Source organism: Centruroides vittatus, unplaced genomic scaffold (genome assembly GCF_030686945.1).
Source record: "Centruroides vittatus isolate TY-2023 unplaced genomic scaffold, ASM3068694v2 contig_1213, whole genome shotgun sequence".
Lineage (NCBI taxonomy): Eukaryota > Metazoa > Arthropoda > Arachnida > Scorpiones > Buthidae > Centruroides > Centruroides vittatus.
In genome coordinates, this window is record NW_027120776.1 from 1005771 (window position 1) to 1020827 (window position 15057).

At 30.6% G+C, this 15057-nt stretch overlaps 1 protein-coding gene across 2 annotated transcripts in view; it reads right to left on the reverse strand.

Moving 5' to 3' along the window:
• The window catches only part of LOC136986267 (serrate RNA effector molecule homolog), a 52675-nt gene that overhangs the window by 19397 nt on the left and 18221 nt on the right, over window positions 1–15057 (reverse strand). Inside the window, exon 2 of one of the 2 annotated variants that reach the window (XM_067283764.1) lies at window positions 11404–11511. The exons of the other annotated variant lie outside the window; for it this stretch is intronic. Within the exon in view, the coding sequence (XP_067139865.1) occupies window positions 11404–11511 (108 nt within the window). The remainder of the gene's footprint in view (window positions 1–11403; window positions 11512–15057) is intronic. 2 annotated transcript variants of the gene reach the window in all.

Below are 15057 nucleotides of genomic sequence, written 5' to 3' on the forward strand. Positions count from 1 at the left end.
ACCTATTTTTACTCTTATAATATATGAATTATAAGGAAAAGCTTTCACAAATTACCTTTATTCCAACAGCAAATTGATACTAAAAGAATCTGTGACGACGAATTTTAGTAAATTTAAAATATTTTCAACAGATCTATGCACAGATAATATAAAAACATTTACTACGATGAAATGACTAGATTTCTCTTTTGTGAAAGCAAATCACGCTTTTATTATATTTTAATTAAGCAAAATCACATCTCTAACAGCCTTATCTTCAATTTCAATCACTCTTTCTTCAGTGGTGATAAATCTAGATGCTAGAGAAATTTAGTTATTGTTTGTTGATTCACAAATTACTTTTTTTTTATTAATTTTTCTTATAATAGACCTCTATTCCCACAAATTTCTTTATACAACATTAACTCGTTCAAAATCCATTTGTCAATTATCATTTTGTGAAGAAATTTGAATCATTTTGATTCTTTTTTCTTTCTTTTCTTACCACTATGCTATTTCATCTACAAAGACAATCACCAAAATGGAAAAGACAGACTTTTGGACAATCTATTCAAACTTGATGATAAAAAAACAAGTCAATATGTTATAGAAAACTATGTTTGCAATATTGCCATCATATAAATAGCTTTTAATATACAGTATATCATTTTAATGGATTACAGAACAATGGATTTTTCCCAGGTCCCACCACATCAATGTAATTTTACCTCCTTTTAGCAGATCTGTAACTCTAAATAACAGATTTTCTCTTGTCCCATCTACCGTAAAAATTGCATTTTTTCAACATTTAATTAACGTTTGGGTGTTTCTGGGTACTGAATTTTAAAAAATTCATTTCACACACATTAAATTACACATATAATCACTGCTGCAACATTAACAGTGCCCTCCTGTAGCGCACTGATTAGTGGCAGGAAGCTACTTCTAGCTTGATGCTTCCAGACATGTGTCTGCAGCAAGAGTTACTGGTAGCTCATGGCTATTGCACCTTAAAATCATACCATTGTGATCACTTAACAATACATTTTGTACCAACAGTACCACCAAAAGAACCCCAAAAATATTGCATCATCGCCTTGAAAGAAAAGATAGGAGCATACAGTAATGCAGGCTAGATTCGTAGTCTTTGTCATGTCAAAGGTTTTTTTACATAGACATATAAGTACAGCTTTATAATCACCCCATATTCCAATCTTTGTAGGTCTAGATTATACAGCAGATTGAAAACAATCCTCAAACAAAACAAATTGATATTGCTAAGCAGTTTAATCTATCTACATAAGCAGTCAACACAATTCTTAAGAACAAAGAAAATATTTTATGAGAAAGCAAAAAATCTGGTGGCTCAGAAGCAAAGCATATCAAAATTGGAGGTACCAAATTTGAGGAACTTGAATCCGATTCATTAAGCATGTGTAGTAGGCATTGCACGATGCACTCTGTTCACCAGAGAGCCTTAGATGAAGTGGAAAAAATGGGAATCCAGAAGAAAATTACTGCATCGAATGGATGGTTTGAAAAATTCAAAGAAAGAGACAGTTTATATACAATATTATAAGCAGAGAAAGCAAGAGTGTAGATGAGCTAACTGTCAAATCATGGAAGAGAGAGAGATCTGCTCCCAAAAATTTTGGAGATATCTCTCACCACAATTGAAGACATTCTGTGGATCATGTCTTTTTTTTATAACATGATTCCAAACAAAATATTAACTTTTACAACAGGTAAAAAATGTTTCAGCAGGAAAAATAGCAAGAAGACAATAACATTGCTGCTTATAGCCAATGAAGATGGCTCCTAAGAAGTATCCCTTACTTTCTATTGAAAAATATGGAAATCCAAGATGTTTCAAGAAGGTCCATATCCCTGCCTTGCAAATATCAAATTAATTAAAAAATCTTGAATGACAAGTGAACTGTTTGAAGAGATTTCTTTCCTCATTTAATCTGTGCATGAAACAGGAAAACAGCCCCATTTATAGATTGTTGTTCTGTGCAACCCAATGACATCCAGGGGTTGAGAAATGTGGAGCTTTGCTCTTCTCACCTAAACACAACCCATCTTCAGCTCGAATTAGGAATATAAAATCCTTCAAGCAAGACTGTCAAAAGTTGGTTGTCCAATGCACTTTGTTGCAAATGAAAAGAAATCTTATCCAAGATATAAGACAAAATTTCTCTCATGCAGATACAACAAATTTTATGTCTTGAAAGAATGTAATTCCTCAGACAATTGCAAAATGCTTTCACCATAGACACTTTATGCATGGTCAAGATCATGGCCTAGTCACTTCACTGATGGTAAGTATAAAATTGAGGACCGTGATGTAGAAGAAAAGCTGCAGCTGGATGAAGGTGCATGGGAACGGACTGTGAATGCTGGTATTGACTTTAACGAATTTGTCGAGCTTGATGATGCACTTGTTACATTTGGAATGTGTACAATGTACAATTGGACGGAGAGAGTCAGCAAGCTAATGTGATTGAGGAGGAGCCACCTGATGAACATTCCAACACTTGTCCAAGAGTATTGCCAAAATTTGGCAAGGCCATCAAGTCTTTCCAGACAAGTTTTAGCATAAACAAACAGGCATGATATTGAGTACAACAACTACTTGATATTAGCAATGGGTAGAAAAGCAACGTCAAAACAAAACAGGCAAGTTTTTTTTAACAAATTATGAAGTATGAGCATATGTACTGTACTTTGCTTCATTTTATGCTTACAGTATATATAGATTCTATCAGCTTTGTCATACACACACACACACACACACAACATAATGTATAATTTTGTAACATACATGTTTCTATAGAATAAAGGATAGAGATCTCAAGAGACTGAATAATTTCGAGTACAGGTATTTCTTATACATAAGAAGTTAAAAAATATAAATTTTTCAAACAGATATTATCCTGGATACGCAGGAAATCTGTTGTTAATGATATAACAGATTCTCAGAACAGCAGATGATTTTTGACAGTCCAAGTAATCCATTAAAATGAAATTCTATTGTATTCATCAACAATTGATGGATCAAGCTAATGGCTTATTAGTAAACGTAGTATAACTCTGCTGTCTTAACAGTGGCTCGGTTTCCAGTAATTGATGGTCCATTCAACAGATGTTTTTAAGTGAGTTCCCTTTAAATTTTCCAGGTTTTCCCTAATTTTCCCTAATATATTTTTCAGTTAACTTTTGTTATTTTAGTATCATAAATATAAAGTTCTTTTACTTGCTGATTTAAGTGGAAAAGATACCTTTAATATTTCAAATGCTATTTTGAATTACAGTGAATAATCGTATTCTTTACTCTTGGTTCATTTTCTACAGTTTGTTTTGAAGATTGTTTGAAGAGAATATACTGATACAAGTATACAATATTCAGGCTCTGACATTGAAACACTTTTCTGAAAACTTCATAAAAGATGTATGTATCCCATATAAAGAATTACTAATAGAATTTAATCTGATTATAAGCTTTTTGTCCTCTCATAGAGAAATTTTAAAAATAGCATTTAATATCTTTTGATTAATCATCAAATAATGTTAGTAATAGTTTACCTTTGTATGTTTAAAATATTTAAATTGCATATGTAATTTCAATATATATTTGAATAGTTTAGATAAGCAGAGTTCACGAGAAAAATAAATTAGCATTATTTGGGAACTACAAATATACATGATGTTAATATACTTTATAATTTTTCCAAAAATCTCTAATTTAATCCAACTAAAACTGTATATACCCATTGAATTAAATTTCATTTTCAGATTCCATAATTATGCAAATCATCATCATCATCAGGTACATTGCCCGGTAAAACAACTTTAGTACAGTGGTATAAGGAAGCAGTTATGTAGTCTATTTTAAGTGAAACTGGCTATGTCATTGACTTGCTTATTCCATCATATTAAAGCTGCTTTATCAGGCAATATGCCCATTGACTAAGGCTCTTAGTCATAATTCTGCACACGCATACACATATTTAAAAAATTTTTTTATTCCAAACTACTAAACTGCTAATGTTTGTAAAATTCAAAAAAAAAAAAAAATGAATGAATTCCCTGCCCTGAGCGCGTCCTGCTATGATACAGTGAGGCGACCGCATCGGGCTGCACCAAAGGGGGCAGGTAGCATTTAAGGGGCGGCATTTCAAAGACTTGCATCATACTGAGAAAATCTACTGCGCGGTCCTGCCTGACATTTTCCAGTTTCTCAGGTTTCCCTGGTGAGGACAGCAGGGAAACCTGAGAATTTCTATGTATCTGGAGATGAAACTGTTTTTTTACCCCTCAAACTACAAGAGGAACTTGTGTAACAAAACCAGTCAAACAACTTTCCCTTTGGTCGATTTTGTGTTTAACAGTTAAATGTGCTTATTATAATAAGCACTAATTTCCTGAACAAATTACCTGAACACAGTAGTTAAGATTATTAAATTAAAGATTAAAACAACAAAAGAAAAAAAAACAACTATATTCTCCATTATTCAAATATGTATTTATATCTGATTTATCTTTGTTTAACATTCATAAATAAATATTTATGATTAAACGTATTAATGAAATCACATTTTTAATATGAATAAATTTATTTTTTCTCCATGGTCAGAACAATTTATATTAAACAATATTCATAATATTAAATATCAATTATTGTTCAAACTATATAGAATTGCCAGATTGATTATAGGTTACTTTTAAGGCTACAATGTTTTAATTAATTATTTTATAATTTTGCACTCCAGAGGATGGAAGCCGCTAACTTGTCAAAAACTTAACAATTATATTTCAAATAAAAAGAATCTGGAAGAAAAAATCAAACTCAAACACTTATCCTTGCAAATTGATTAACTATATTATCTACATCTCTAATCCACTAATCAACTCCAGACATACCAGGCCAGTGGAGGAGGAGGAGCTGGGGATTTTTTACGGACCTGAAGAAAACTTAAAAGCCCAAAATGGTTTTTATTCATATAAATTAAAGTATAGCATCAATTAACCAAAAGCTTTCCAGTCGGCAAATTTAAATTTCAGCGCCACAGCACTAACAATGTCTTGGGCTACTCCAATATTATTTTTGTTGGTGTGAGTGTTTTAGAAGCAGCCTAGATGTTCCTGTTTTGGCTTGACGAAAACACAAATGTGGCGATATGCTTCTAACATTCTGTCTACAGCATTTCAAAACCCGCAGGTACAGGGGACACGCTTGTCCGTCGTCATAGTCGACAAAAATGGAAAGAAACATTTGAAACACCCATATGTGAAACCAGCAGCCTAAGAATTCTAGCACAAATGTGTCCCGTGGCTGCATAAGTGTGTCTTTTAACCGTGTTGCTTTTAACTTAAGTTGCACATATGTAATTTTGTCATGACATCATGCATGCCTGTCATAAGAACAAAAACTTGTCATAGAGATCAATGTAAACTGACAGCAATTGTAAACTTGATTGACATGCAGTGCGCAACAGCTTACAACCGGCAACTCACTCACAGACTTTACATGAAGAAATATGATCTGGAATATTCTGATCCATAAGTCGAATTTCAAAATTTTAGCTTTGTCAAGACATCGACCTTGCATAATTGTACACGTTTGCAGAAAATAATGTTTAATGGTCGTGCAGTTGCTTTGACAGATAATTTCCGACTTACGAAGAGCTCTGCTTACATTCCACTTAATTGATTTTAATCATTAAATTTTCTACAAGATAATAATTATACACTAAAGATAGATAATGTTAATTTATAAACTTAACCTGTAATCTGGCCATTTGATTTGATTCCATTTGCAAATAATGTGGAGTACAGTTTGTATTTTGTTAATATTAATTTATAATATATGTAAATTCTTGATGTGATTACACTGATAATATATATCCAAAAAAATTTGTATTATCAAACAAAACATTATTTGGTTAATAGCATTATTGAAAATATTTGCATAATAAAGTTGTTATATTTAATTTAGATTAAATTAGTTATCCTAATAGATAGGGTTTTAATAAATTGGAGGGCTTATCACATCAAGGCAGACTGGAATAGACAGACTAGATTTTACAAAAAAACGGCCTTTAATAACCACAATCAAACTTATGTAAGAACGTATTTCGGGTACAAAGACCCCTCATCAGCTTACATACACATAGTACAACCCTAACACAAGTAGTAAACCAAGACAAAATTAAAACCCTATCTATTAGGATAACTAATTTAATCTAAATTAAAGTCGTGGGCTTGAAGTGTTATTTATTATAAAAGTTAACTATAGTTAACATCATTTCTCCATTCTTAAATGTAACGTAGTTGGACTTCATGCTGATTATTGGATAAGCAAGAAACAAGAAAATTATCATACAGGCTATGTACAAATATCGCTATAATTACTAGCGCTTTCGACAAAACTATTTCAGTCTTCGTTAGGTAGATAAAAACAGTTAAAATCCTTTTTCGAACAAATTTTTTTTTGAATTAATCTAATGGCATTAGAGCTTTGGAACCAACCGTTTTAGGATTTTAACCATTTTTATCTACCTGACGAAGACCGAAATAGTTTCGTCGAAAGCGCTAGTAATTGTAGCGACATTTGTACCTAGTTTAATGCCCGTATGATAATTTTCTTGTTTCTCCATTCTTTAAACATTTATATCTAACAAGCCTTTTTCAAAGAGTACCCCCTTTGTTTATTCATAAAAATCTTTCGGATTCTTCAGAACCCAACTTCAAGACTCATTCCCCAATTATTCTGGCTGGGTTCTATAGATTGTGAATGTTTGTGACAAAGAACAAAGGTGACTCCTTGAAAAATGTCTTATTCATAGACATGTTTGAAAATCATATTGCCTTATGATTAATGTATAACAATATAATTTTTGTAAACAAGAAATTATAACAATTTTGAAGTTTTTAATAAAATATTGTTATTGCTTTTACAAGAAATTCTGTTATAAATACAGGATCCACTTATTGTGATTATTTAATGTTATCAAAATTAACAAGTTCCAAAAACCATGCAAGTTAAATTACACTATGAAAACGTCACTTACTGTAATCAAAATTCAATCATCTTTGTTATCCTCATCATTGCATAAACAGACATTTGTAAGCTGTCTTTTCACACTAGCAGTCTCAGTTTTTGATTGATAATGTAATTGTTATCTATATTAATCTTAATCATTGTTTTAAACATAATTTTAATTACTATTTGTTCACAGTATAGTACGGTGGTTTAAATTGCTGATGTTTCTAATTTCAATTATATGCCGGATGAATTATGATTAGCAAATTTTAGTTATAGGATTTTTAATTGTTTTAGGGAGGCCTTTTAATGTCAGAGTCAATAAAACCATAATTTTTATTAACTTTAGTCTGATTTACTTAACAATGACTGATATCATTAGAGTATCGGTCATCAGTAGCTAATTAATTGCTAAGATTTCAAGCAATGGACTAGAAGAAGGCAGTGAAGCTTCCATCTCATGTTAAATTTAATAATTATTAGAAATAAACAAATTTAACATAAAATTATTCAGAAAGAAAGATCAGCCTGGAGCGGAACTCAAACTGCAATTCCTGTTTATCTATCACGCAGATATGTTACGAGTTACTCTACCAACTCCATCCAATACTTGCTTCTAGAACCTCTGGTAATTTAGATATTACTTTACTGGTTCATAAATATTTGGCACCGTGTTACTATAAAAATTTATTAAGAATGCTTACTTCAGGAAGCCGAGTCTTTAATTGATTAATAATAAATGTTTTCTGTCCTGACCTAGAACATCAGTTTGCAATTCATTAAAAAGGAACAATATTTGTATTCTTTAAATTAACCACAGATCAAATATTTTTATAACTTCCAGTGAATCAAACATTAATTAAAAAATGAAAAATCCACATGCACAGTACACCATAAAAGAAACCATTTTAACTCAATAAAAACAAAATGATTGTTTTTAAAACATGAAATACCAACAACATTTTGAAGTCTGGGATGGTATAGTATATCCCAACTTATTATCCTTTTTATTAATCAAGTACCTAACTGTACCCCCCCCCAGTTTCTTGAATTGAATGCTCCCACGTATCTATCTGTTGTCTATGTTTACATAGTCCTGTGCATTAATGACTTTCCAATATTTTCCTAGCGTGTGGATGAAACATTGTTCGGCTATCCTGATATACTCAAAACCTGGTACAGTGGTGCATCGTATTTCATATCTAATTCATTCCAGGTTGTTGTTCAAACTTTGAATCATTCAAAGTCCAAATCAAAGAACACCTAACTCAATAACATAAAAACCAGCAAAATTGTCATTCACTTGTAAAGCAAATGATTTTCATCCACTTTAAATGGACTAAAGATTGAAACAGAACTGCACGATTTTCAAATGATCTCTCAGAATGAGTGACCGCATTTAACGTCCTTAGTATATTAACATCTAAATGCAGTCATCCAGTCTAAATCAATTTAGTCCCATTAGAAATAAGGGAAAGTGAATTAGAGTAGGTCAGGCAAATGACTTCTCCCGGCTCATATTTCCCATTAAATAAGAAATGTAGATAAAAGGTAGGAGTGCCAATGGGCTCACCGTCCTCAGGCAACTTAGCGGAAATTGTGGTAGATTGGGTAGTAATAAGGAAACACACAAGTATTATCAAACTAATCTGTAAGTGGATGATTTAATCACTTTATGGAGGAATGATAGCTCGTTCAAAGATTTTGTCAAGAAAGTTAAACTACAATAAGGTGTGCACTAACCTTAAAATAAAACAGAAGCTCATCAGAAGTAAACATTTTAGATAACTGTTTTGTAAATAGACAATTTTGTACCAGAGTATCAAAAGCCAGGCAGCATCAACTGTTATATTAATTGATATTCCAATGATCCAATAGCGCACAAATTAGTGGCATTTAGTACTCTACTAAAAGTTCAATAAAGATATATTAACATTGTTTAGAAACCTGACAAGTGCCTTTGACAGTATTTGCATCCGTCATCCTCGGGCAAAGAATTTGAAAATTGAATAGCACATTACAAATTGAAATCAAATACATTTCAAATTCTTTGTCTGAGGATAAAAGATTTACAAATACTTTTGACGGTTTTCATATTTCTTATAGTGAAATGTAACTTTTAATGAAACTGGTTTCATTTAAACACAGAGTACTAACCTAACTTTTATTGTAATCTCTCGTTTTTTCCTTCGTACATGATCTTTTTACACAATTTCTCTAATAATTTGTTTTCAATCAACGAATGATAAGATAATGTAATTTTTTCAACAATGTATAATTTTTTTTGTAAAAAATGCTCCTGAAAAATGACTGCATTTTATATGCCAGAAATTACAGTAATTATGCTATGATTCTAGTTTGTCTTCCTTCTGAATTTTATTCTCTGTTAGAACAATTTTATTTAAAAATCTCATATTTATCTTTTCTGGCCACTCTTAAAAGTTTACAATATACATATACCTTTCTGTAAACTTTTAAGAAAGGCCAAAGAAGATCAATATAAGATTTTTAAATATATTGATATTGTATTGAAGCATCGGTGTCGGGGTTAGCTCTGGAAAATTTTTAAAAAATCGTCAACCATTTTGCCAGTTTTAAATTATTTATTGGTGCCAGTTTTGCATACTGATTATAATGTAAGTTCTGGCAGCTTTACCAGTTTGGAGTCTGGAATGCAAAAGTAACATGTTAAATTGTCACTTAGAAACAGGTATCATTTTTAAATAATTTTTTAATGAATAATTCCAAATAACACATTTGATCACAATACTTAAATAGTATTTCCCATATTCTGTCAAGTCAAAATTTTCATGCTTTAGTCTACTGAAAAAAGATCAAAGTGAAAAATGTCACCCCTGAAAAATTCCTGAAATTTTCTGTCAGTTGATAAAAAAAAAATCTCCAATCTGGAAATGCTGGGCAGCATTGCAAGAAAACTGCCTTCAGTTCTCAATGTCACTTCTTGCTCTCCTATCCAAACTTGCCGCACGATGTCATCGCATCATTAGGTGTGTGGTGCGTGGAACCCCTACTGTACGGGAGCTCGACATTCTGCTGTTTTTCCCGAAGCATGCTTTGTGCTTTGATTTCGAGCCAAACGTTAAAATAAGTGGACAGGTTTTTACTTCACTTTATTAAAAATATTGCCAAGTGACAACTTTGGCACTATGCAGCATAACTCCTGCAGTGGTAATATACTGCCTACTACATTGTAGTAATTCTTTCTTACACGAAAAACCTTGACAATCCAGTGTTTTTATATACAACTGCAAACGTTTTCAACCCCCTTCGGGGTCTTCATCAGGCACAGCACAAAGGTAGTTTCAAATGCCCGTGAATGGAACCAAGAAACCAAAGCGAGTTCTATTCCAATTTTTGAAATCAAAGAAATTGGAATATCTTCCAATTTCTTTGATTTCAAAAATTGGAATAGAACTCGCTTTGGTTTCTTGGTTCCATTCACGGGCATTTGAAACTACCTTTGTGCTGTGCCTGATGAAGACCCCGAAGGGGGTTGAAAACGTTTGCAGTTGTATATAAAAACACTGGATTGTCAAGGTTTTTCGTGTAAGAAAGAATTAAGTTTCATCCAGTCTACAGGAAGAAGTATAGACGTTGTAGTAAACTCCATACCGCAGTATTTATTGATATTATACATATAATATCATCAATATATATTGTGTATATATATATAATAAACAAATAAAATAAATATAAGATAATCACATAAAAAGATATTTAACACAGTAAATAAAATTAACATTATATCTTCATATTATGCGTAAAAAATTTTCTACATTAATTTTGCTACTGTAAGAAAGTAACTTCTATGATTTTAGCAATATAATCTATGAAAATCATAAATAGAATATTTTTCAAATTTATATTTACTGTGATAACAATTCTTCCATAATACTTCTCCTTTAAATTACTTTTTAAAAATTCACTTAATTTCATTGTAATGAAGTCAAGAAGTTACTTATATATCTAATTTTCTCTTCAAAAATAATTAAAGTTATCATTTAGCTTTCATTATAGAATATTACATTACTGAGAAAAATAATATTTTAAAGTGAGAAAAGCAAAATATGCTTTTGATCTAATTATTTTAAACTCAATTTTGCCATGCAATGACAAGGTAATTATATATATATATATATTGAGGCAAATATGATTTATAAAATAAATAACACACAACTGAATAAACCAGCAAAACTATTAAAAGAAAAAACTAATAATAATAATAATAATAAAATTCAAACTACAAAATATATCTTTAAAGCATACAGCATTTAGTAAACACAAACATCACAAAAATTAAAGAAAATATTTGAACTAAATGTTCTTTAGAAGCAGAGTTATATATCAAGAACTGCCACCTTCCCAATAAGCTTGTCACCATAGGTCTGGGATTCAGAGCTTGTAGCTGGTGCCATCCATGACGTAGGATAGTGGCTCCACGATCCTGCCAGGAACTGCTCTGCCTCCTTTATATATTTTCATCAAATATTGACAGTAGAATACATAAGACAGGTTGGTGACGAAGAAATTAAAATACCATGGATGAAGGAAAATGGAAGAGGTAAGGAAGAGAATAAGAGAGATTAGTAAATTCATTAGATTTTTAGTAGTGTGTGATAATAAGCAAATTAAAGACAATATTTAGATTCAAAATAAATTATTTATTATAAGTTAAATAGTTAAATTTATGCTAAATATTACAACTGATGCACATTTTTTTTTTCCTTTTAAATTTTACTAAATCTCTGAAATTTGTAATCTTTATGGACAGATAATACGTAACAATATTACAAATTTATTAATTTTCTAGTAAATTTGGAATATTGTTTACATTGAAGTAGCCTATATATAAAAATTAGGTTAATGTTACCTTAGGTAGTCAATATGGCGGCTCGTCTCTGATTCCAGCAAGGAAACAGTGGTCGCACGTTCTAACCTAACCTAACCTAATAATGTAGTTGCTAATAATTATGGTAATTTACTAGAATAGGTTAGGTTAGGTTAGAATGTGCATCCACTGTTTCCTTGCTGGAATCGGAGACGAGCCGCCATCTTGGCTACCTAAGGTAACATTAACCAAAAATTATATGACGACCAAACTTTAGTTTAAAAATTTTTTTTAAATTTTATTTTAGCACAAAATGTCTTACAAATTATACAAATTTCAGATAATTAAATTTTAATATTTGAAAATATTCCACTTATACAGAAAACTTATCATAAAACATTGTTGTAATATGTAACTGTAAACTTTAGTAATATATTTTATCCAATTTATTATATTTAAATTAGAAATTTTTATCATACTTATCATTATTTACGACTATTTTTTAAATTCACTTCAATCTTTGAAAAACCATTTAATATTAAAGTAATAGATCATTCATATTACACAAAGAATAGAGTATTTAATTTTCATTTAGCATAGTTTTCACATAATGTATGTAGTTTATGATGATGCAGATGCTATGCTAAAGTAGAGAGATTCCCTAGCTTTATATCTGCTCTTGGATGTTCCTAGATGTTCAATTTAGAAGTATGTTTTGAAAGTGGAGGTAGCTAACTAGAAATAGTGATAAATTGATAATAACCAATTTCATTTATGATACATATTGCACATGAAATAACTGGGCTTTTCATATTAAAGTTTGAAATGTCAGTATATATATAAAAAATACAGTAGACTCCCCCTATAACACGGTAGATACGTTCCGTGTTATATGAATTCAGTGTTGTATGAGTCACTTAAATACATGAGCCAATCACAGCCCGGCACGTGTGCAGTTTAGGGGCTATGGCTGTTTGAAAGGTTTTCTTCCATAAAATTAATCAATTCTAGACTCATTTGGCTCGAACATTTCTAAATCACATATAATTTTTTGGGAATAATCCATATAAACTATGCTATTATCAAAAAATTGTGGAAATACTTACCGAGTGCACACCGTTCGAACACGCCATTGCTTAAGCTTGTTTTCGTTGCAGAGTGGCTCGTCGAACGGCAGGCGCGTGTTTCCCGATAAGTTATTTTTCTGCGAAAAATTCGCTGAACTTTGGAGACATTGTTAATAAAAATATAATTTTTATGGCCGTTAAATAATAAATGATTTTTAGTAGGTCCGCTGCTCGTTTAAACTCGACGGTTTGTGCAATGTCTGCTATTGGTCCAGATTCGACCAATCCTGTTCCGACACAAGTTGAAGATGACGTTTTACCATGTTATACGAACAAGATTGCAATGTATTCGCCGTGTTATACAAATCCGTGTTATATGAACCCCTGTTATAGGGGGGGTCTACTGTATGTTTTTTTTAAACAAAACTGCAATAGTTTTAAATATTTTTGATCTTGACAATCAATCTGTAAGGCTTAAAAATACTCTATTCCTATAATAAAGCAGTTTTTTGAAATTTATTGATGGTTGAAAGAAGCGATTTTTTTTTTTTTTTTTTTTTTTGTTAATTTTAAAAAGATAACTTCTAGATTGTTCATGACTTTAATTCTGTTTTATTGAGTATACACCCAATCCAATTTACTTTAATTGCATAATTTTAGCTAGATAATGGCTAGTTTCAGAGTAGACTGACTCCATGTAAAATCAGGATAAATCAAATGCTAAGAAGAGTATAGGAATCAGTCCTGAAAAGTTTAAATCAAATTTAAATGAGAATATTCTTATATTTCTGTTTTGCATTCTAGAAGAAGTCAAATGTATCGACAGAACTGTTGAAAACATCCTCATCAGTTTTTAAAAGTCGACATGTTAATCCTTCATGTTGCAAAACTTATGTTTGTAATAGTAATAAAATAAAAAATAGGATAAATTAATATAAAACAAAATAACAGAAATATATCATTACATAGTAGCTTTATAATTATTTTCAGTCCCAATTAAAAGTTGGAGTTTTACATGGAATCAGCCGGCATGATTTAGGTATAAATTAGTAGGAAAATATCCTTACTTAATTTTAAAATAAAATACTGAATACTTAGGGCCTATACTAACCATGATACCACAATCACATCATTGTTACTTTCAACTTGCACATTTTCAGAGTGATATGATTCTCCATTATGTATTTATTCACAACTTTAGCTCAATATCAGGAAATTTATGAAAAAATTAAACAGAAATAATAAAATCCATTATCAAAGCTTGTGTTTTAAAATAAGACCAACAACTTCCCAAGAAAACAAATTAGAAAAAAACATTATGCCTTTATCTACATATTTTTCAAATTACACAGAACAAATCTATTGTGTAAATTCAAGATTAGGCTCTGTGTATTTTGAAAATGGATCTATGGTAATTAGAGATAAAACTTTTATCTTGATTTAATATTTATGTATGGGAAAGAAACAAAAAAAATGCATAAAAAAAATTTCATTCAAACCTATTAAAACTTAAAAATACTTATTTATTTACGGTATAGCTACTGTTAATTATTGGCAATACCACACTAGTTTTGAAATCTTATATTCAAACAACCATTATAGCAAGTCTTTGACAGAAATCACGTAAGACAACAAACTAAAACTGAAATCTGAGAACTGTCTTTCATATTACAAGAATTAGTTTAGTTCATTTTTCAATAAGAGAATATTCTTCATGATAGTAAAGAGGATATCGATCTATACCAATAGTCTACGTGAGACTTAGTTTTAATTACTAATAGTTTGCGAGTTATTAAAATCTATGTAAATTATTTAATTTCATATTTATTGTACTGAGTTTTAAAAGAATACGTTAAAATAATTAAATCTCAACTGTTAAATGCAAACGAACTTTTAAGACAATTGTCCTAAGTTAAAGGAATGGTATTTTAGTAGAATTTTGATTTAGCTAAATCTTCATACTGATAAGCTGATAACTGTTAAAAATATATTTATATTTTGAACCCAATATCTGATCATCATTGAAATGTTCGATCATCAAATAACTATGCTAAGCAGACACACCTATCTGTAATAAAATTAACAGCTCATTAACTTAAAGTAATTAGCACAATTCT